Source organism: Typopeltis vanoorti, chromosome 3 (genome assembly GCF_054136105.1).
Source record: "Typopeltis vanoorti isolate ZY-2024b chromosome 3, IOZ_Tvanoo_1.0, whole genome shotgun sequence".
NCBI classification, from domain to species: domain Eukaryota; kingdom Metazoa; phylum Arthropoda; class Arachnida; order Uropygi; family Thelyphonidae; genus Typopeltis; species Typopeltis vanoorti.
The window spans coordinates 43315391-43339049 of record NC_143551.1 but is presented as its reverse complement, the minus strand read 5'-3'; the positions used below and the strand labels follow the sequence as shown (position 1 = coordinate 43339049).

At 35.5% G+C, this 23659-nt stretch overlaps 1 protein-coding gene across 3 annotated transcripts in view; it reads right to left on the bottom strand.

Moving 5' to 3' along the window:
- The window catches only part of LOC150108083 (protein Gawky-like), a 328768-nt gene that overhangs the window by 214109 nt on the left and 91000 nt on the right, over positions 1 to 23659 (bottom strand). For all 3 annotated transcript variants that reach the window (XM_090390597.1, XM_090390595.1, XM_090390598.1), the window contains exon 3: positions 16759 to 18000. In XM_090390597.1, coding sequence (XP_090246723.1) covers positions 16759 to 18000 — 1242 coding nt within the window. The remainder of the gene's footprint in view (positions 1 to 16758; positions 18001 to 23659) is intronic.

Sequence of the window (23659 nt, the reverse complement as noted above, 5' to 3'; positions counted from 1 at the left end):
GGGTGACTGAAACAAAAAAGACAAAAACGGGCGAGATCTTTCTGAGCAACAAATACAAAATGTTATATTCAGGCAATGACAATCAAGGAAAACGAGTAGCCATAGTATTCAACACAAAATACGAGGCTCATCTTGAATGGCAGGCAGTGTCAAGTAGAGTGATTTAGACAAATATCAGAATGAGGAACTGGACAATGAGACTTATTTGTGCCTATGGTCCCACAGAATGTTCTACTAAGGTAGAAGTGGAGGAATTTTTTGAGGCTCTAGAGAAAGCCACTGACACAATGAAAAAGGAAAAGTTGGTCCTTGTTGGGAATCTAAATAGCAGAGTAGGAAGTGATTGTCAGACATTCAAAAATGTTTTGGGAAAATTTGGAGAAAAGAGCAAAGCTAACAATAATGGCAAATACCTGTTGGATTTCTGCTCAGGACATGGATTGGTTATTACTAACACCATGTTCCAACATAAAAATGTGCACAAATTCACATGGAGAGAAGAGGCAAGGAATAAGAAAAGTCTCATTGACTATGTTATTGTTGATAATGATGTTTTCTCCCTGGTGCAGAACACCAGAATGTACAGAGGATTTGAAATTGGAAGCAATCACTATTTAGTCTTGAGCAGGATAAAATTGAATTTCATATTGAAAAGAATAACATGTAAGAAAGTTTTGAAGCGAATAAAAGTTGGACAGCTCTCAGATGTGAACTGTAGACTAAAATACACAAAGATTATTGAAGAAAAAATGAAAGAGTTTGAGAACAGGAATCAAAACTTGGAGATTCAGTGGCAAGCCTTTAAGAAAGTCGTGATTGACTCAGCTAGAGAGGAATGTGGTGAAGTTGTCCGCAAGGACAGAAAAATTAGAACACCATGGTGGACACAGGAAGTTAAAGAGGCAGTGAAGGAAAAGAAGAAAGCATATCAAAAGTTCCTGGCAAATAAGTCAGCTTTTGCTCTTAGAGAATACAGAGACAAATGCAAGAATGCTAAACACTGTGTAAAACTAGCTCAACAAAAGTCATGGGAGGACTATGGCAAGAATATAGAAAATAAATATCAAGAAGGTGGCAAAATATTCTGGAGGTTGTTGAAGCTTAGGAATGGAGGAAAGAGTGCTGTAGAAGGAGTTAGAGATGATAAAGGTGACATGAAAATGGAAGAAAAAGATATCCTTGAAGTATGGAGTAATTACTTTGAAAAACTGCTAAATGAAACACGCAGTGATGACAGCACAGCGATAAAAAACACTCAAGAGGCATGCAGTCAGGAACATATCCATCCATGAAGTAAGTAGAAAAAGCCATCAAAGGCTTAAAATGAGGAAAGGCAGCAGGAGTAGATGATATTTGACCAGAAATGCCAAGTATGGTTGTATAAGTCTTACAGTGGCTGCACTGCATAGTTCAGAAAGCCTGGACAGAGGGACGAATTGCAGATGATTGGAGTAGAACTCTAATAGTACCCATATATAAAAAGGGAAATAAAACTGAATGTAAGAATTACATCCCTACTAAGTGTTCCTGGCAAGATCTATGCAAGTATACTTGAGAAACAATTGAGAAGAATTGTGGAACAAAAGCTGGATTCAGGCCAAATAGAGGCTGTCAGATCAGATCTTCACTTTACGAGCAATAGTCGAGAAAGCATGGGAATATAACAAAGATCTCTATTTAAGTTTTGTTGATTTGGAAAAGGCATATGACAAGGTGCCAAGAGTGAAGCTATTCAAAACGCTACAGTTATATGGTGTCAATGGGGCATTATATCAAGCAATACTTAGTCTTTATTTGAGTTGCAAGTCAGCAGTTAGAATTGAAGGAGGTACAGGAAGATGGTTTAATGTTAAATCTGGTGTGAGACAAGGATGTACATTATCCTCTCTGTTATTCATTATCTATATGGATCACAATATGAAGGAAAGTGGTATTAAACATGATATCAAAATTGGAGATGTTGATGTCAGCTCTTTGCTTTATGCAGATGATGTTATTCTTCTAAATAAATCTGCTACAGGTCTGCAAGATTCTCTGACTAAATTGAATAACTGTTGTAATAGATATGGTATGAAGGTCAGCAATAAAAAGACAAAGACAATGAAAATAGGCAGAATCATTGAAAATGTCAGTTGTTGTAAATGGAGAACCTGTGGAACAAGTAAAACATTTCAGCTACTTAGGCACAATTTTTACTGAAGATCGTAAATTCAATATAGAAATAGACAACAGAATCAGTAACGCTGGTATGGTGGGAAGTCAATTGAATAAATTCATATGGAATAAGAGAGAAATTAGTCGAAGCACTAAATTAGCTATATACAAGACAGTGTTCAAACCAGTTTCAATTTATGGATCTGAGAGCTGGGTCAGAAGTAAAACACTTGACCAAAGACTAGAGACTGTAGATATGAGAGTCCTGAGATAGATTAGAGGTGTGAACAGATGGCATCAATGGCAATATCATATTAAAAACGAGGATATTAGGAAAGAACTTGACATTGTCAGCATCCAGGAATGCGTTAGCAGAGCTAATCTCAGGTGGTATGGTCACTTAAATAGAATGGGAGAGAAAAGATTAGCAAAACAAGTGTTCTCTGCCAGGTTGGCAGCAAAACGACCCAGAGGAAGACCAAGATATACGTGGATTGATACGGTACAAAGTGCCTTAGACAATAGAAATATAAGATCTGATAATGTTGGAGTCTTGACAAGTAACAGACTAATTTGGAGAAAATTGTAGATAGGAAGTTAGTAATGATGTAATTTTTTCATGTAGTACTATCATATCCTGTACACCCCTTGAGGGGACATGGCAGGAATTTAATGATGAAAATCTCAGGAATATGGATGGCACATTTTATTTATATCACCTTTTCGTGTAAGAGCTAATTATAAATAGGACTAAGTAATCCACGATTTTAACTCTAATATAACTCATGTTAAATTAGGACACCACTATTGCTGTAATAAAACTGGATTTTTTCTCTGATGTTATCAATAGAATATAGCTTTGATGTATTTTTTTCACACTAGAGGTCAGGCCAGTAAAATATAGGGTGATGAAATCATTGTTTCTTTGGCATACTGTTTAAAATGCAATAAAGCTTGTCTCTGTATATATGTGTATACTTCAGATGATCTTAATACAAAGTTCAAAACATCAGGAAATTAAAGTAATTATTTCTAACATGGTCGTAGTCTCCACAATTTGTCTGAAATGAATATAGATTGTTAGGATCAGATTTCTTACTCATGGGAGTATAACAAAAGTTGCAAGTTTGTAGATCTGGAAAGAATGTGTTATAGTCACAAAAGACGATTATCTCACATAAATGGATCATTAACCTCCCTACTGGCTGAGGTGGATGAAATAGTGAGACCAAATTGCACTTCTTATCAATGTTATTCAATAGGTGTTACAGAATCGTGTCCAAATTTAGCTGGATGCCTATAGACGCCATTGCCAGTTGTGGGGTTAAAAGCTAGCCTATACTTAAGCTGCAAGACACGAAGGATATACAAGGTTATTGAATTTTAATGGCACATGACAACTTTAAGGTATGTGCTAAGTACCATCATCAATTTCCTGACATGTACCCTCCAAGGGGTACACATGTCAGCACTACATGAGTACATTATCTCCAATCAACAATTTTCTTCCAAATCAGTCTATTACTTGTGAGCACTCCAATATTGTCATATTTAACATTTCATGTTTCTAATCCACTTCTGACTGAATCACTCCACCTAGGCCTTGGTCTTCCTCTGGTTGTCTTTCTTGCCAAGGTGAAAAGGGTAAATGAAAGGGAAGATTGCTATTCCAAAAAAGAGAGGTTAATTAATGGAACAAAAAAGGAGAATGCTAAGTTGGTTCAAAACGTATGAAGTTTAATGGTATATAGCTACTGATCACAACAGCTTGTGCTTTTCATTGTTTAAAGGAAGTGATGAATGGTTGCAATCAGTTCAGTAAAATTGCATATGAATAAACCCATAGCCAAAACAATGCAGAAAAAGATCAATGAGAAAAAATGACTGGTGGAAATGTGTGAGAAACGTAGAAGTACATCTTAAATCCATTCAGTGGATTTACAATGTATAGTGTTAATTAAGATTGTAAAGACTATTACTAGAAGTATCTTGAAAGGAAGAGGATATCAACTTTAGTAGAGACTTAGAAGGCTACCGATACTTCACAGCTTAAGAGAAATCTGATCCTGACAGATATTATAATTATAATTAAAATATTATAAAAGGGGGATGAGAGATTGCTCTTATGAGAAATGAGCCATGACTATGTTTTGGTAGTTTTGCAGTTCATGAGATTATCATTCAACCCCAAGAAAATGGTAAAGAGATCACTGTTCATTCAATAGTTATGAAAGATTTTGAAGATTGATTCATTTGTCAAATGAAGAAAAGAAATGAGGTGTGCCATCAACAAAAAACTACAGATAGGATTTGTGATCAGGGAGAGGCTATTAACATGGTAAGAAGGGTGTGGCAGTGTAGGGAGTCCTCAATATTCCAGCACAAAACAAAAATTGTAAGTCTCAAAATAATCTACAGAGTACAGCAAACTAGAAAGGAAAATGATGGCCCTACTACACAGTATTGAAGAAAAATTGTACCTTGGTAAACAGGCCTCTATGCCAGTTGTAGGATATCTATTAAAATTCAGATTACCCACAAATTAAAAATATGTAAATTAATTACAGGGGTTAATAATAAGGTATAATTTTGTTTAATTTTATATGTTGCGAGCAAGAGGCTTTGAGATGTTATTCTTATCTTTGGCTACTGAAGTCTTGCTTAGTTATAAAATAAATGTATTTGGATTAAATATTAGAGACAAATTATAATTCTGTATAAACTTTCTAGCATTATAATGTTTGTGTTGTATGTAAACAATAATTGTTTACAAAATATTATTAATGATAAGGGAAGAGAAAATTACTGCTGTAATTCAGTGCATTAAGGATTAAGAAACAAAGAATTACAGTAAAACCCTGAAGTTACGCGGTAGGTGGGACCAACAAAAAACACGCAAGTTGAATTCGCGTCACTCGGGGTATAATTTTGCAAACATACAATTGGGACCAAAGGTTTACAAAAACACTTATATTTTTTAAGAAATATAATCATAATTGTAGTTTTTCGTACATAAAAAAAGAAAGTTATTTCTATGTCGATGGTTTCATAAAATCTAGTAGATTCGTCTGACGGCATAATGTCTTTTTCTTGTCACGCAAAATTTCTTCATAGCAAGCTAATGATTTTTTTATTCCTTGCCTTGTGGATACAATTCGTTTCTCGTTAGAGTCTATGTCCTCTAAAATCTGTAAACCTTTCTTTTATGACTGTTCTTACTGTGGATTCCTGTAGATCGAACTTCTTTGCTAGCTCACAAATTTTCCACCTTCAAAATCCTTAGTAATGTTGAGTTTTGTTTCCAAAGTCAATGTTTTTCTTTTCTTGCTAGCTGTAGAAGAATTGGACTTGCTTCTTTTGGATGACATTATTATTTTTTATGTGATAAAATTTTTATCAAGAACATAACATTAAACAATCGCAAGGTTTGTAGACTATAAAAATCGTGTATGAATGGAGACCACACGAAACATGTCAGTGCTTGTTCACAGCATGTGCGACACTGCCGAATGCGGCCTGCGCCTAAAAGATACGACTAGTGGTGAGGCGTGAAGCGAATACGTACATATAAGAAGCTGCGCAACTCCAGATTCGCATAAGTCGGGGTATGACTGTATTATAAATTTTGGATGTTTCATTTTGAGATTATAATTAAACCTTTTCTGCACAGCGAAGAAAGAACTTCATCAGTTCAAGCTCGATGCTGGAAAGCAGTAATAGCTGTGCGCAAAGTGGACTTGAGCAGAAGTTTTTCATTCGTATTCCTGAGCATGCATGGAAGTAAAAAGAAAGTCATCAAATGTTGCTAAACATTCAGCTGTCCAAGGTGTAGGAAAGGAATATAGCAGGAGAAAACTGTGGAATTTCTGTATCTTTAATATATGAAGACTGGACAGAAATTAGAAGAAATTATCTGGGAGAAATCAGTTAACTTATCAGGTTATCTGAAGGCATAGTTACATGGTGCTATAGTTGAATTCAGTCAAACCAATTCAGAGGATATCCTTGTTACAGAAGAGAAGTTTTTGTAGTTATTAATCCATATAGAATTTATTTTCGTTGAAGCTGAAAGGAACTTTACTGATTTTCAGTTCATATAGAACTGGGTCCAGTAAAGTTTGTTTTATTTAGAATTCTTAGTCAGATAAATGATTGTCATATTTTTCAGTTATTTCTTCAGCAGAGCTGTTCTGAAATGTCAAAACTGTTGATATGATATTCTAAAGTGATGAGTTTTTAGTAATTTATTCAATGGAGCTTGCTGCTACTTTCATATAGAAAGTGAAATTACAAAAGTGCACTGGATGAAGACATGTTTTTTTCTGTGTAAAAATTCTACAGGAGGCAAGAGACTAGGGCTCCAGGAGTTTTGTCTATATAAGATAACTGTTGGTTTATGTGATTGAAAGGAAGTTGTGCACATTTAAGTTTTTCTTGTTGTGAATTGCAGAGTACAATGCCACTTGCATAATAAATAAGTAGTTGAATTAATGTTGTATGTTTTTAGATTAAACTAATTTTGGTGTTTTCTTTTTATTTTGAAAATAAGAGTTTTAACTACTCAGAGTGTGTGAGGGAGAAGGTCAAATATACACACACAGCCACAGCAGAATGATGTGGAAATGTCAATAGCAACCACATGAATTTCATCAAATGTCTGCATGGCTTGTTTAAAGGTGGTAAAGGTTGGGTAGGAGGAGTGGAATGGAAAATGGAAGTTATAAATGAGTCAATGACTTGATGGCCAACTTTCTCACTTTGCAGGGATGGGACTATATAGATAGATTTGATCTCATATTTTTAGGTAAAACAAGAAGTGTCTGACAATGTGAATAGACAATATAGTATGGTTTCAAAATTTGAGCATAACTGGGGAATATTACCTGGACTAAGAGTATTACTGGAATCCAGACTAATGACTTTTTCCTCTAACTTTCTGGTGAAAGATCAGAGGCAGGATAGAGTGGCCTGTTCATGGGATCATTTTCCTTAGTTGTCTACAAGAGTTGGAGAGAAGATTAATGCCAAGCATTATCTGTAATGTTGTCATGGTGCTATCTGGATGTAACAAATGTGGCAGAAATTGCACACAGTACTCACTGTGAGATACCAGAAGGCTGGAGAAGTGTTTTTTTTGCATATGGCAGTTTTAAATGTTGAATTCAGATTTATTGATTAAAAAACTGTTGGCTGTAGTGCAGGCTGAGAGTTTGACTTGAGCCATTTGAAATATGATGAATTTCTATCATAGTGCTTGGACACCTATTCAACCAGAGATTGGATAGTGATTGGGAATCTGCAAGAAATGGGAGATAAAGTATCATCATTCTAACAAAGATTTCAGTTAGAACAGGTGTTTGAATCAGGAAAGTAGAAAAAAAAATCACAGCACTCATCCCATTTGATATCAGGTTCAAAAAGATCGTGGTGACAGTCAATCTGCAGAAAAGGAAATGTAAGCAAAGTTATGATTTGATTTACCAACAGGAGATATGATACTTACAGTGCAAAGTAATAATAGTGTTTGTTACAATAAGATCAGCTGTAATTTTAAAAGCATGAGGATTTTTGCTTGTAAATTTTGGATTTTTTTTTTCAGAATAAATAATTATATAATTAATTTCATGTATACTGTTAATGGATAACATTTCATGATTAGTTTCTGATCAACTTTTTTCAAAACTGACATGTAAAGTTAGATCTCCGATTTGATCAACATTACCTACAGTTTCAATGGTTATTGAAATCAAGGAAAATCTAAATTTGCCTTTTAGGTGCATAAAAGGCAAATTTAGATGACGCATGAAACTTCAATAGTGCAGAAAAAGCACTATTGAAGTTTCATAAAACAATTTATAGTGGGATAAACACAAGAAAATATACAGTAGACATTTCTCTTGATATGTATCAAGCATTCAACTGTGTGATTTATGACTCATTCCTTCTGAAATTGTCTAAACATGGCATTAGAGGCATTACAAATTTATGGTTTATCTCATTTAAATTTATCTCATTTAAATAACAGAAAGCAATTTGTCAACTATGGAACCTTCAATAGCACAACAACAATAATATGGAGTTGCACAGGATTCAGTGCTAGGATCTATCCTATCTTTAATATATGTACATGATCTGCATACAAACTTTTTGGCAAAATGATATCATTAGCTGATGATATTAACATATACTTAAACTCCCATGAGGACTTAGAGAAAATCGTATTAATCATGATATGTTGAAACCAAATAAGTGGTTTTGCAATGGCTTTAAATTCAATACTGATAAAACTAAATATATTTCACCATAACAGATAAGATAGATCAAAATATAACTTAAAACAACATGAAATGAATTGTACTGGTATTCAAAATTGTAACTATATATTAGTAAAAAAAAAAAATCAATGGGCCTTCCCCATATTGATGGCAAACTGAAATGGAACAACTCCCATATCTCATTTTTAAAAAACAAATTAAGGTTTATAATTAATAGAATTTATGTGAAACAATTTGTCAATGCAATATTTTTCAAATTTGATACTATTCATGGGTAAATTCTTCACTGCCACGTGGTATCTTTGTTGGGGTAGAGATTACTATAATAATCTACTTCCTTTGATATGAATATGAAACAGAATAACCAGAGGTATAGCTTTTACTAATTTCTTTGCATATTCAACTAGTAACCTGTTTACCATTACAGAAACTATCTTTACAATTGTATACTATATGTAAAAAACTTTTGTATATAATATTGATCCTGGTTTGCACTATGGCTGAAACTTTCTGGTAGTTCTATGACAGAAATTTTTCACAACTTTTCTGAGCACTTAGCAACAAGCAGCTACAATACACTGCCTAATGAAATAGTCTATAACATCAGAATAGGCTTTTAGAAAAAGATTGAAACTACCTCATGGAAAAAAATAATGTTGACATTTTAAAATTATACGAAATTACTACAATATTTATGCCTCGATCATATTCTATGTTACGTGTACCCTATTGGATACAGTCATTTAATTCTGTAGTGAATATCACCTATATTTGTATTTTTATAGCAACCAGTATGGCTTGGTTACAACACGTTGTATGGTTATATTTATTTCCATTTTCTGTTCTTTATTCATAACTCTTTTTTTTTTTAAATTCATCAATCTTTATATTACCACTTGAATAGTAATTGCAATATATTTTTTATAATTAACTATTATCACTTGTATTGTTCTAAATAATTGTTGGATCATATCAGAACTAATTATTTCTCAAAGATTGGAATCAGAGTTTCATGCCGAATATAGTAAAACTATAAAGTATCGGCGACCACTAGCGTGAGCTAATGCAAGTGATCCTAGTACGTAGTACAATACTGGACAACTCGCAGCAAAGGCGGTAAAGTTCTGATCGCTATTCTTAGGTATTTTCCATAATATAAAGACATTTCCTAGGAAATGTATGCTGTTATTACATTATGGTGGGAGGTCACTACCCAGACCGGTTTCAGCCTTTTTTGAGGCTTCATCAGTGAGTAGCTAGACCAAATTAATACCAAAGTGTATAGCGAAAAGAATTTATATACTCCGCTTTCCAAACAGGTGCAACCATTAAGTTACTTAAATATAAAGAGCTAATAAGCTTCATTTCGGCGATATAAACATTATTTAAATTAAGGGGATATTAAATCCCACATTGTTTTAAAACCAAATAAGAAATTCAAAGATTGGAATCAGCTACTCACTGATGAAGCCTCAAAAAGGCTGAAACTGGTCTGGGTAATGACCTCCCACCATAATGTAATAACAGCATACATTTCCTAGGAAATGTGTTTTTACATTATGGAAAATACCTAAGAATAGCGATCAGAACTTTACCGCCTTTGCTGCGAGTTGTCCGGTATTGTACTACGTACTAGAGTTTGCATTAGCTCATGCTAGTGGTCGCCGATACTTTATAGTTTTACTATATTCAGCATGAAACTCTGATTCCAACCTTTGAGTTTCTTATTCGGTTTTAAAACAATGTGGGATTTAATATCCTCTTAATTTAAATAATGTTTATATCGCCGAAATGAAGCTTATTAGCTCTTTATATTTAAGTAATTATTTCTGTTATTAAATCACATCATTATCATCAAATTCCTGACATACCCTCAAGGGGTATGATGGGACTACATGAAAAATTTACATCACTACTAACTTCCTATCTACAATTTTCCTCCAAATCAATCTGTTATCTGTCAAGACTCCAACATTATCAGATCTTATATTTCTATCTTCTAAGGAAATTTTTACCATACCATGGTCTTCTGGATCTTTTTTCTCCCCCTTGCCAACGTGGCAGAGAACACCTGTTTTGCTAATCTTTCCTCTTCCATTCTGTTTAACTGACCACACCACATAAGATTAGCTCTGCTAACACATTCCTGGGTGCTAATAATGTCACGTTCTTTCCTAATATCCTCATTTTTAACATGACATTGATGCCATTTGTTCATGCCCCTAATCTTTCTCAGGACTCTCATATCTGCGGTCTCTAGTCTTCGGTCAAGTGTTTTACTTCTGATCCAGCTCTTAGATCCATAAGTTAAGATCAGCTTGAATACTGATTTGTATACAGCTAATTTAGTGTTTTGGTTAATTTCTCTCTTATTCCATATAAATTTATTCAGTTGACTTCCTACCATAACAGCTTTGTTGATTCTGTTGTCTATTTCCATATTTAATTTACCATCTTCACTGAAAATTGTGCCTAAGTAGCTGAAGTGTTTTACTTGTTCTATAGCAGGCGTTCCTAACACTATCAATGCGGGCACCATGGCGCCCGCCGCTGTTCAACCATGTGCCGTATAGTTTGAAATAATCACGTGCACATCACGCAACAATTCATGGCATGCTATATGACGCATGCGTTAATGACAGATGACGATTATTAAACGCATACAATGTAAAATAGACCGGCATTCGAAGTTGCATTCATTTAACAAGAGAATTCAAAAAACTGCTCGAAAAAATAGATGGTGTCCGTCACCCTACCGGTATTTTAGAATGTGCTCTAGGAAACAAAAAGGTTGGGAACTCCTGTTCTATAGGTTCTACATTCACAGTGCAGTTGACATTTTCAATGCTTCTGCCTATTTTCACTGTCTTGTTATTGCTGACCTTCATACCATATCTATTACAACAGTTATTCAATTTAGTCAGGGAATTTTGCAGGCTTGTAGAAGATTTATTTAGAAGTATAACATCATCCACATAAAGCAAAGAGCTGACATTAACATCTCCAATTTGAATATCAGGTTTAATACCACTTTCCTTCATAATGTGATCTATATAGAAAATGAATATAGATCATTATCTATTATAGATAATGAATAACAGAGGGGATAATGTACATCCTTGTCTGATTTAAGATTTACAACAGTTTTAACATTAAACCATCTTCCTGCTTCTTTCAATTCTAAATGCTGGCTTACAGTCAAATAAAGACTAAGCTTGATATAATGTCCCATTGATACCATATGACTGTAGCATTTTGAATAGTTTTTCTCTTGGCACCTTGACATATGCCTTTTCCAGATCTACAAAACTTAAATACAGATCTTTGTTATATTCTCATGATTTCTCAACAATTTGTCGTAAAGTGAAAATCTGATCCGGACAGCCTCTATTTGACCTGAATTAAGCTTGTTCTTCACCAAGGTTCTGTTCCACAATCCTTCTCAAACCACACAATGTCAAATAGAAACTATATTTTAATTTGACTAGTTTCATTTCATCAGGAAATAGTACAATTAAACAAAACAAAAAAAAAAAACCAAAAGAAAATAATAAAAGTTAATATTTCTAGTGAAAAATATTTGAAAGTGTTTAAACAATGGAAAGTGTGCATTGGCTGTTAAGCTAGTCCATGGGTTGCTGAATCGTGATGGATTAAGGAAGAACAGACTTGATATAAAATCAACCCTTGTTTTTTTGTTACAGTAAGGAATCCATTTTAGCTGATTCTTTGAAAGCTCTTGAGTAAAGAAGCATTCAATGTAGAACATTTCAGTTGGTTGCCAGTGTAACAGTAAATGCATGTTTTCCATTGTTTAAACATTTTCAAATATTTTTCACTAGAAATGTTAACTGTTATTACTTTCTTCTAATTTTATAATTTATTTGTGCTATTTCCTGATGAAGTGAAACAAACGTTTTCATGAACCTAGTCAAATTAAAATACCAGAAAGGACATATTAGTTCTAATATTTCTAATATGTCCTTCTCCACAGAAGCCTACACGACACTTGGATCACTACTGTATTACTTCTTCAGTGTTAATAAATTTTCAATGTTAAAACTTTTTTACACACCTTTCTTTTCAATATGAAATTCAGTTGTATCCTGCTTACAATTAAATCATTTCCAATTTTAAAAATCCTCTGTATACTTGGGTCCTGTACGAATGGGAAAACATCGCTATCAACTACAACATAGTCAATGAGACTTATTTCTTGCATCTTCTCCCCATGTGAATTTGTGCACATTTTTATGTCGGACCATAGTGTTAGTAATAACTATTCTGTCCTGAACAGAAATTCGGCAGTTACCATTATTATTTACTTTGCTTTTTTCTCGTTTTTCCAAAAGCATTTCTATATGTCTGGTAATTGTCCAGATCAACTTTGATCCATTAGCACCCTTAAATGAAACCATAACTATAAACACAGAATATAATTATAACAAATGATATTCTTGAAGTAAAATATGTCCCCTACTTTGCTATTTAGATTTCTAAAAAAAAAAAAAGGACTATTTCCTTTTGTATGCCTTCTCCAGTGCCTTGAAAAATTCCTCCACTTCTTCTTTAGTAGAACTTTCTGTAGGACCACAGGTGCAAATAACTCTCATTGTCCCATTCTGATATTTGTCCAAGTCACTATTTAATATTGCCTGTCATTCAAGATTATCTTTGTAATTAGTGTTGAATACTAATGCTACTCCTTTTTCCTGAATATCATTGCCTGAATACATGTTATAATTGGTGTTTAGAAAGATTTCCCTTCTTTCTGTCATCTGTGCTTCAGTAATAGCCTATGATGTCGATCCGATAATTATTCTTCTATCAGTTCCATTTCTTTTCCACTGATGCTTCTTGTGTTTATGGTGCCAATCTTGGGATATGTTCCAGAAGCTCACCTTTCATTGTTCGCAATGGTTCCCTGAAGAACACAATGGGAGACTTGTTTAACTGGGTGACACCTCAGTCAGCATGAAATTCTGTCATGTTGCAACCTTTTTTTTTATTATAGTTTAAGCTAAAGCCAACTGGTCAGCTAAATCCCAAATTTCCAGCTGATCCCTTTCCAATCAATATACAAGTAGATACTTAACATGGTACACCACGAGAAAGTGAAGATTAGAAATTAGGTCAGGCCCTGGTTGGCTCTCTACATTCCTTACAAAGCTATGTGGAAGTTCTCAGTTTTTGATCCATTAGCACACCCTTAAATGAGACCATATCTTTAAATACAGAATATAATTATAACAATGGTATTCTTGCAAGTAAAATATGTGAATCACTTGTTTAATTTGTAAATATCCTATCCTTGTTGATAAGCTTATGCGTTTAATAAATTTAGTTTAATCCTTTATCCAAGTGTGAGCAAAAAAAGTTTGTGCCTGAAAGTAACTTCAGGACAAGGGTAAGGTGGTACAACACCAGGGCACTACTTGCAAAGGTAGAGCAAGCTACCTACACTCCTATCTCAATATCTCCCATAATGCAAAACACATCTCCTTGCAGATATGTCTAATGTTATGCATTAAAGGAAGGGCCACAACCCAGACTAGTTTCGACCATTATTGAGGTCTCTTCAGTGGGAGCCAGGCCCAAGTGGAGATACCAGGCAGAAGCATTAGCAGGTCATCTCTACCTATAGGAGTTGTCAAATGGTGTGCCACCCTTTTTTAATAAATTACTCTGGATTTAGAGAAAGATGTGGAAAGTTTATTTTTCGCTTGGTTAGAGTATAATAAATTTAGTTTAATCCTTTATCCAAGTGTGAGCAAACAAAGTTTGCACCTGAAAGTATCTTCAGGACAAAGGTAAGGTGGTACAACACCAGTGCCCTGGTGTTGTACCATCTCCTTGCGGATATGTGTTTTGCATTATGGGAGATACTGAGATAGGAGTGTAGGTAGCTTGCTCTACCTTTGCAAGGAGTGCCCTGGCGTTGTACCACCTTACCCTTGTCCTGAAGATACTTTCAGGCGCAAACTTTGTTTGCTCACACTTGGATAAAGGATTAAACTAAATTTATTATACTCTAACCAAGTGAAAAATAAACTTTCAACAAAGCTTATGCGTTGGTAACATATGACTATTAAATTATTTCAGGAAAGTACAGCACATACTAATTAAAAGAAAACTATCAATATTTCCTATATTCTTTTAATTAATATTTAGTATATGCTGTAATTTCCTGAAATAATTTAATAGTCAAGTATCCAATCCCTGTGGAATTTCAGAATCAAATTTCATGTTTATTTCATGGTAAATAACTTCAGCACACAACAGGTTCAAATTGTTTAAGGCTAGCTGCATCTATAAACAATATTTTCAAGTGGTCACTCTTAAATGATCTGGACACAATCAAGATTGCCAAGGGAAGCTGTGCGACATCTCTAACTGGCAGCAAAATCAGACAATCAAAATACAGGAAAAGCTCGTTTAAAGCGAATTCAATATGCACGTTAAGCAGTTAGTGCGACTGAATGAAACGATACTATTTCTTGCTTTAAGCGATTGATTAATCAATGCAATTTTTTTACGTTATACGAAATTTTTTTGTCACCAATCTGCAGCAAGAGGAAAAGCTGGAAGTCACTAAGAGACATGCAAATAGTGCTAGTAATACAATGATTGTGTGAGACCTAAGATACAGTGAGTCTACAATTTGGAATATATTAAATAAAAGCAAAGAACAAATTGCTACTGCTTCTTTAAGCATGCACATCACCCAAAATAGAAGCCATTTAATGATCGAGATGGAATGTGTTCTAGAACTCTGGATTGAGTGATTATAACCAAAAAGAATACCTCTTAGTACAGAGAATATTCAGACAAAAAGGTCTCAATATTTTTACCTCACTGAAAGGTGCCAAATTTCAAGAGGAATTCAAAAGCTTTACTGCGAGTTTAGGATGGTTTGACCATTTTAAAAATAGAGTTGGACTGCATAACATAAGAATAACCGGAGAAATCTGCTAGTGCTGATAAAGATTCTGCGGCCAAGTTTCTCGAAGAATTGCAAAGGATAATTCAGGAGGGTGATTATGAAGATCAGCAAATATTCAATGTTGATGAAATTGGTCTCTTTTGGAAGCGTATGTTGACAAAAACTTTCCTAGCTAAAACTGAAGCATCTCAACCAGGATACAAAGTATCTACAGCTCGTCTTACACTTTTATTAGGAGGCAATGCAGAAAGCAACTTTAAACTCAAGCCTATGTTAGTTTATCGTGCACAAAATCCAAGAACTAACATTATTGAAGAAATCAGCACAACTGGAAAAAATACTTGGATTTAATGAACTGGATAATGACGATGCGAGAAACTTGTTCCATTCCCATTCAGAACATTTAAGCAAGAATGATCTCCTTCAACTAGAAGAACAGCATGCATATAAGAATAGAATGTTACGACTAAGAAGCTAACTGCAAAAGAACCTGAACTAGTTTTCAGTCACATTGAGAATCCTAAGAAAATTTTTGTTTTATGCTGATCCTGATATGGAATGAAGCTTCGAAGTCGGCCGAAATTTAAGCAATTGATTTTTATTAACTTTGATGATTTTATTCTCTAATATAGTTTATACTGTAATTTTTTTCCAAACTTACACTAACTGATGGATGAATGATAATTATTCATATTGTTTATTGTATTTGCTTAATGTGATTAATTAATGCATGCTAAGCGAGGGTTTTCCTGTATTCTATCTGGAATAATACATCAAACTCAGCATTATGCAAATCTCTGTGGGGGAATTGTTCACAAATCCTTGATAAACTCTGCAAATGAATTAATGTACATGAATCAGTACTTTGTTATAACAGGCAGGTTGGAGAACAAGCTATGTTCGCATGCATTTTAGTAAGATTCTGTGAGCAGGTATTGGAAACATCATCAACACCAGAACTATTCTCAATTAGAAAGAATGCAGGTACATTCTCCACAAGCACTGGTCTATACATAGCCCAGTATATAGTAGTCAACATACAAAAAAACTGGAGTAACTGTTTCTGCCTCAGCATGTTCTCAAGACCTGACACCATCTGATTCTCACTTGTTCTGTTCAATGCTCACAACTGTCAGTGTCGAAAAAGATGTGAATAGGTTTTTTTGCCTTTAAGGACTGGGTCCCAATATCTAAGGAATCAAGCTGCTTGTGGATATGGACCAAGATGACAGAACATAAGATTGCACTTATATTGTGTTGAATGTTGTTCCTTTGCAATTTAATAAAGTATTAAAATAAAAATATCGAAATTCCAAATCTTTTGAGGTCATTATAGTATATAAAATGATGAGAGGAAGAGAGAGAGAAAAAGAAAATAAGACTTACCTTGACTGGGGGTATTACTGTTAATATCAGATGTTCCACTACCATTATGTCTAACGACACCTGACCACTGTCCATTATTATTTGCAGTGTTCCAACCTGAAGCTCCAGATGTTGGTGGAGGTGCACCCCATCCTGATGGACCACTACTAGAATTCTCACCACCACCACCAAGCAAGCCAAGACGAGGTTTACGTGAAGCTTTTTGAGGCTGTATTTCACAAGATGCTTCACAACCTCCGATTGCACCAAGTAACCCTGCATATACATCTGTAACATCATTAACTATATGACTAATATTTGCATTTGGTTCACATTTCAAATTTGACAGCTTTACCTGATGAGTTGCTTCTAAATTATGATTAATACTTTCTTTTTGTAAATCCATATTTTGATCATAATCACTCAAACCTTTATCATAAAAACTTTTGTAGGAACTGTTATGAGAATCGATCGGGGCATTACTTTGTTCAGGGAGTGAGAAGTCACTGATATCTTTTAGGTTTTTGGAATCACTCAGATATCCTGCTGGCATAAAACCACAAGAATCTTTATAATTATCATAATTAATCTCACTACATTTATCAATTTCATCATGTACAATTTTCTGTTGCATATTTTGATGTGGCACTTGGTTATTTAACTCTGTTTCTACAATAGAAGTACAAATAGTATAGGAAGAATTTGTGTTCTGATGACTGTTCAATGAATCAGAAGCAGCACTTAAATATTTGGTCCCCAAAGGGAACTCGTTTGAAAGAGTGGTACTGTTAAGAGATCTTTGGCTATGGGTCCTTGAAGTAGAAGAATCTTTTGGCCTCAGATATGAAGCATCTGGTAATTTCTGGGACATATCTACAAGTGGTAATGTATTCTTTAAAAACAATTGTGCACTGTAACTATTGCAGCTACTGTTTGAGTCATCTTTGCACAGGGAATATTCAACTGCATTGGAAGAACCTGATGGAGAAATTGTAGTTGCATTGGTTTTGGTAATTTCCAAATGAGCACATTTGTTAGCAAATTGTTCACCTAAAACAGTAGTAGTGATAGTGTTGGTTGTACCCTGTACAAAGAAGCTTGAGCTAGTTATCACAGATCTGGAAATGGAATGGAGAGCAGAATTTTCTGATCCCAAACCAAAAGTTATGTCCAACTGGCAGTTTTTTGAGGATGGCAGAAGGTCCATTTTTAATTTCATCACAGTTTTCTCATCATTATCTAAAATGGGCTCAATCATCTCCCCTAGAAAAATCAAAACTCTATGTAAGTTTGCATATAACTGCTAAATAAACTGAATTACAATTTCTGTATTTTTTCCATCAGAAATGTATGCATTAGGGTTTACTGTTACTTTGCAAAATGAAAACTGAACATCAAGTGATTACATACAAAAAATAAAAATAGCACAGAATGGTGAAATATTTTAAATAACGCAGAAAATTTGATTATAAAAGAGTAATGTTAAAACAGCATATTGTAAATTATTAAAGCAATAATTTTTTTTGGGATAGATTGGATATCTGTGCAGTAAGGGGAAAAAAAAGTATATGAGATTAGGCAAACTGACCCCAGATATTCCAGCAGATACCCTGGTATGACTACTATAACACAACTTTGTATGTGTACTTTGAAAGGTGTAGGCTATGTCTCTCCTTGACCATAAAACAAAACAGATACAAAGTAAATCTAGGCCAAAATGAAAAGTGCAACATGAACTTTAATAACAGTACGTTTGCAGAGTAACCAACATGCTCCCACATCAAAAACTTTCCGCTATAAAACACTCAAAGTATCTGTCATGTGTAATTTTTTTTTTTTTAAATTTCAGATATTTAAATAATAAAGTTATTAAAAGATGTTCACAACATTTAAAATAATTCTACAATGATAACTTCAGAAATATTATAAAAAATAAAAAGGTTCTTGTTATGAGCTTCGTTACTTAATAAAATTGGTTTAATCCTTTTTCCAAGTGTGAGCAAACAAAGTTTGCGCCTGAAAGTATCTTCAGGACTGGGGTAAGGTTGTACAACACCAGGGCAACTCTTGCAAAGGTGGAGCAAGCTACCAACACTCCTATCTCAATATCTCCCATAATGCAAAACACATCTCCTTGCGGATATATCTAATGTTATGCATTAAAGGAAGGGCCACTACCCAGACTACTTTCGACCTTTATTGAGGTCTCTTCAGTGAGAGCCAGGCCCAGTGGAGATACCAGGCAGAAGCATTAGCAGGTCATCTCTACCTATAGGAGTTGCCAAATGGTGTGCCACCCTTTTTTAATAAATTACTCTAGATTTAGAGAAAGATGTTGAAAGTTTATTTTTCACTTGGTTAGAGTATAATAAAATTAGTTTAATCCTTTTTCCAAGTGTGAGCAAACAAAGTTTGCGCCTGAAAGTATCTTCAGGACTGGGGTAAGGTGGTACAACACCAGGGCAACTCGTTGCAAAGGTGGAGCAAGCTACCAACACTCCTATCTCCTGGCTCTCACTGAAGAGACCTCAATAAAGGTCGAAACTAGTCTGGGTAGTGGTCCTTCCCTTAATCCATAACATTAGACATATCCGCAAGGAGATGTGTTTTGAATTACAGGAGATACTGAGATAGGAGTGTTGGTAGTTTGCTCCACCTTTGCAACGAGATGCCCTGGTATTGTACCACCTTACCCCAGTCCCGAAGATACTTTCAGGCGCAAACTTTGTTTGCTCACACTTGGAAAAAGGATTAAACTAATTTTATTATACTCTAACCAAGTGAAAAATAAACTTTCAACAAGCTTCGTTACTTAGAATGTATGCATTTTGTACATTAATCCTGAAATGTAGAAAAGCTACAGGAGTATATGATATTTGACCAGAAATGCTCAAGTATGGAGTGGCTGCACTGCATGGTTCAGAAAGCCTGGACAGAGCGACGAATTCCCGATGATTGGAGTAGAGCTCTAATAGTACCCATATATGATAACTAATAATTAAGGAATTGACAGTGTACACTAGAAATATAAATTAAATAAACTTTAATATATACTTTCAGATATTTCAGCAAATGTCACGTTGCCATCTTCTTGGAAACTTAATACAAAGACAAGTGCGTGCAAGTACTACATAACAGCAAATGAGAACTGAAGCGAGGAAGCTACCGTTTTCCTAAAGTCCTGATGGTTCCCCCTGGCAGGCTATATTGGTAATTCTTGACCTTTGGGTTGAAGGTCTTCTGATAAATGTTTCCCAAATTTGGGGCAGTCTCATGCATCCAAATTTGTTGAGGTTTGGCATGTTCCTAAGGGCTGAGGCTGATTCCATGAATAGTCTTTCATATTTGAACTTGCTGCGGTGTATTACTGTGGCTTTCTTTCATCTTATTCTGTGGTGAGTATCCAGAGCGTGGCCTGCAAGCCCAGAGTGGCTGTACTGGTGAAATCGAATGTAATCCTTGTGTTCTGAGATTCTGATATTTGCTGTCCTGCCTGTTTGGCCAAAGTAGGACAATTTACAGCTGCAAGGGACCTAGTATACACCAGGTAGGTCTAGGGGAAGTGGTTGGTCTTTAGTGGAGCAGATAAGGGATGCCAATTTTCTATGTAGTCTGTAACAAGTGGTCAAGTCAAGTTTTTTTAAGATTTTGTTGATTTTTTCCGAGGTGCCTCGGATGTAGAGATTGGTGATGGATTTAGAGTAATCTTCATGACTTATTTTTCACGGTATTAACAACACCACAAACACTTTTAACAACAAAGATGTTTTATTAACGCTTATATTTCGCTGATTTTCAACTCAGCATCATCAGAGCACAACACACATGCAAACGCGACAGTGAGTGAGTGAAACAATATAATTGCAAAAGACAAAAGATCTAAAGTCCTATTTTTGGCACCCTCTAACGGGGGGGGGGGGGGGGGGAACATTAGTTATCCAGGAGTTTTTCTTAGGATAACCGTCTCCCAAATTTTTGGCAAATTAATGCAACCATATTTGTTAAGGTTGGGAGAATTCTTCAAAGCTATTGCTGACTCAAAAAATAATCTTTCAGATCTATAACGACTCCTAAATAGCACATTCGTTTTCCTCCATCTAATCCTGTGTGAAGGAGTGTCCAAAGCGTGGTCTGCCAGTCCCGACTTGCCATAGTAATAGTAGCGAATATATCTTTCATGTTCTTCCAGGCGGATGTTCACTTATCTTCGTTTGCCCATAATAGGCCAAATCACAGTCACAAGGAACTTCATTCACGCCTGGGTGTGCTAAAGGGTGAAGTTTATCCTTAGGCGAGCGGATCAGAGTTGCCAGCTTGACATGAGGTTTGAAAGTGGTGCGAAGGCCATGTTTCAACAATACTTTGGCTATCTTTTCCGATGTACCTCTGATATAAGGAATAGAAATGGTCATGTTGTATTCTTGTGTATTAGGGGAGGGCAGAGTAATGGGCCTATGTAGTATTTTATCTATTTTGTAGGGATTATAGCCATTGGCTAAGAATGTATGGCGCAGGTATTGGAGTTCAGTGGTCAGAGCTGTATCATTAGAACAAATGGCTCTGGCTCTGTGTGTAAGTGTTTTTAAAATGCCGTACTGTTGGACTGGATGATGATGTGATTGTTTATGTAGGTATCTTCCTGTGTGTGCAGGCTTTCTGTAAATAGAAAAAGATAGTGCACCATCTGAAAGGCGGGTGACTAATGTGTCAAGAAATGGTAAACAGTTATTTGATTCTTTTTCTACTGAAGAAGTGAATTTTGGGGTGTTGGCTGTTTAGGTAGGTGACAAAAGCATCCAAAGTGTCTTGTCCATGGGGCCAGATGGCAAACATATCATCTACATAGCGTAACCACACTTGTGGCTTGTATGTAGCTGTGGTAAGTACTTTGTAATGTTTTGTAGGGATTGTAGCCGTTAACAAACATGTAAAAATTTGTTAACGGGGGAGAGAGGGGGGGAACCCATAGCAGTACCATTAATCTGTTTGTAGAATTCCCCCCCCCCCCCATTTGAGTCAGCAATGGCTTTGAAGAATTCTCCCAACCTTACCAAATATGGTTGCATTAATTTGCCAAAAATTTGGGAGACGGTTATCCTAAGAAAAACTCCTGGATAACTGCTGTGTTTTTTTTTTTTTTCCGGTTAGAGGGCACCAAAAATAGGACTTTAGATCTTTTGTCTTTTGCAATTATATTGTTTCACTCACTCACTGTCGCGTTTACATGTGTGTTGTGCTCCGATGATGCCGAGTTGAAAAGCAGCGAAATATAAACGTTAATGAAACATCTTTGTTGTTAAAAGTGTTTGTGGTGTTGTTAATACCGTGAAAAATAAGTCATGAATAACCATCAACACCTAAGCTTATCTGTTAGATTAGAGTAATCTTTTTTGTGAAAGGGGAGGGGGGGGGGGTTGTGGATAACGGGTTTAAGTATTTTTTGGACTCTTTTTTTGCGGGAGGGGGATTGGCTGAGAAAGTGTCAAGGATGTGATTTAGTTCAGTGGTTAGGGCTTGATCATTTGAACAGATTATTTTTGCCCTGTTGAATAGTGTCTTAATAACTCCATATTGTTGTGAGGGGGGGGGGTGATGGGATTGTTGGTGAATGTATCTGCCTATATGGGTGGGTTTTCTATAAACTGAGAAAACCAAGATTCCACCAGGTTGGCGGGTGACTAGTGTGTCTAGGAAGGGGAGGTTATTGTTTTTCTCTTTTTTCAGGGTGAACTTGATTCTAGGGTGTTGGTCGTTTAAGTGTGTTAGGAAGGAAGAGGAGTGAATCCGGGCCATGTGGCAAATAGCGAACACATCATCAACGCAGCGAAGCCATATGGTAGGTTTTTGTAGGACTGAGTTTAAGGCTTTGTCTTCAAAAGTCTCCATAGAGAAGTTGGTCAAGGGTGGGGAAACTGGTGAACCCATGGCTGTCCCCCCCTATCTGTTTGTAGAATTTTTCTTGCCAAACGAAATAGCCTGAGTTCATTATAAACTGAAATAGGACTGAGATATCGGGAGGAAATTTAGCTTGGATTAGCTCTAAAGTTTCTTTGAGGGGGACATTCGTGATAAGGAGGAGATGTCAAAACTGACGATTATGTCATTATGTTGGAGTGTAAGGTTTTCTATACTGGCTTTGAAGTTGGCCAAGTTTTTTTATGTGCGATGGTGTGTTGCCAGTATAGTGCGAGAGCGCCTTGGCTAAATGCTTAGCTAGTTTGTAAGTGGGAGAATCAATGCCATCCACTATGGGACGTAATGGCACATTTTCTTTATGTATTTTTCGGAGCCCATATATGCAGGGGGGTCTAGAGTTATATGGTTTAGTCTGTTGGTAATCTCCACAGGCCAAGAAGTGACCTTCTTAAGGAGCCTATGGATTTTCAAATTTGAGAGGTGGAGGGATTGTATTCAATAGTGAGGTAAGAAGCTCGATCTAATAGTAAAGCCTTAAGCTTACCTGTGTAGTCATTAAGATTGAGTACCACAGTGGCGTTCCCCTTATCCGCTTTGGAGATAACTATTTTTGTTTTTCTTCAATTCTTGTAGTGACTTGTATTCAGTAATGGATATGATGGTTTTTGGTGGTTTTGCTTTTGTAAGAACACAGGCTACATCCAATCTGATATCGTTGGCGATGTGGTTTGGAAGGTGGCGAATCCCACGTTCAATTTCGATCATTAATTCCTCGGAACAATGGTGAAGTTGTGACCACGTGACAGAGCGTTGAGCGTTTCAGTCTTCAAGATAACTGAAGAAAGGTTAACTACAATGCTGGTTTGTAGTTTAGGTTTGGACTCCGAGTTCTTGATTAATTTATCAAACTTGTTGATATGTCGACTCCGTATTTGTTCGAATTCTTTATTAGCCGCCGTACACGAGACATCATGTAGGACTGACCAAAGCTCGTGATTAAGTGTAA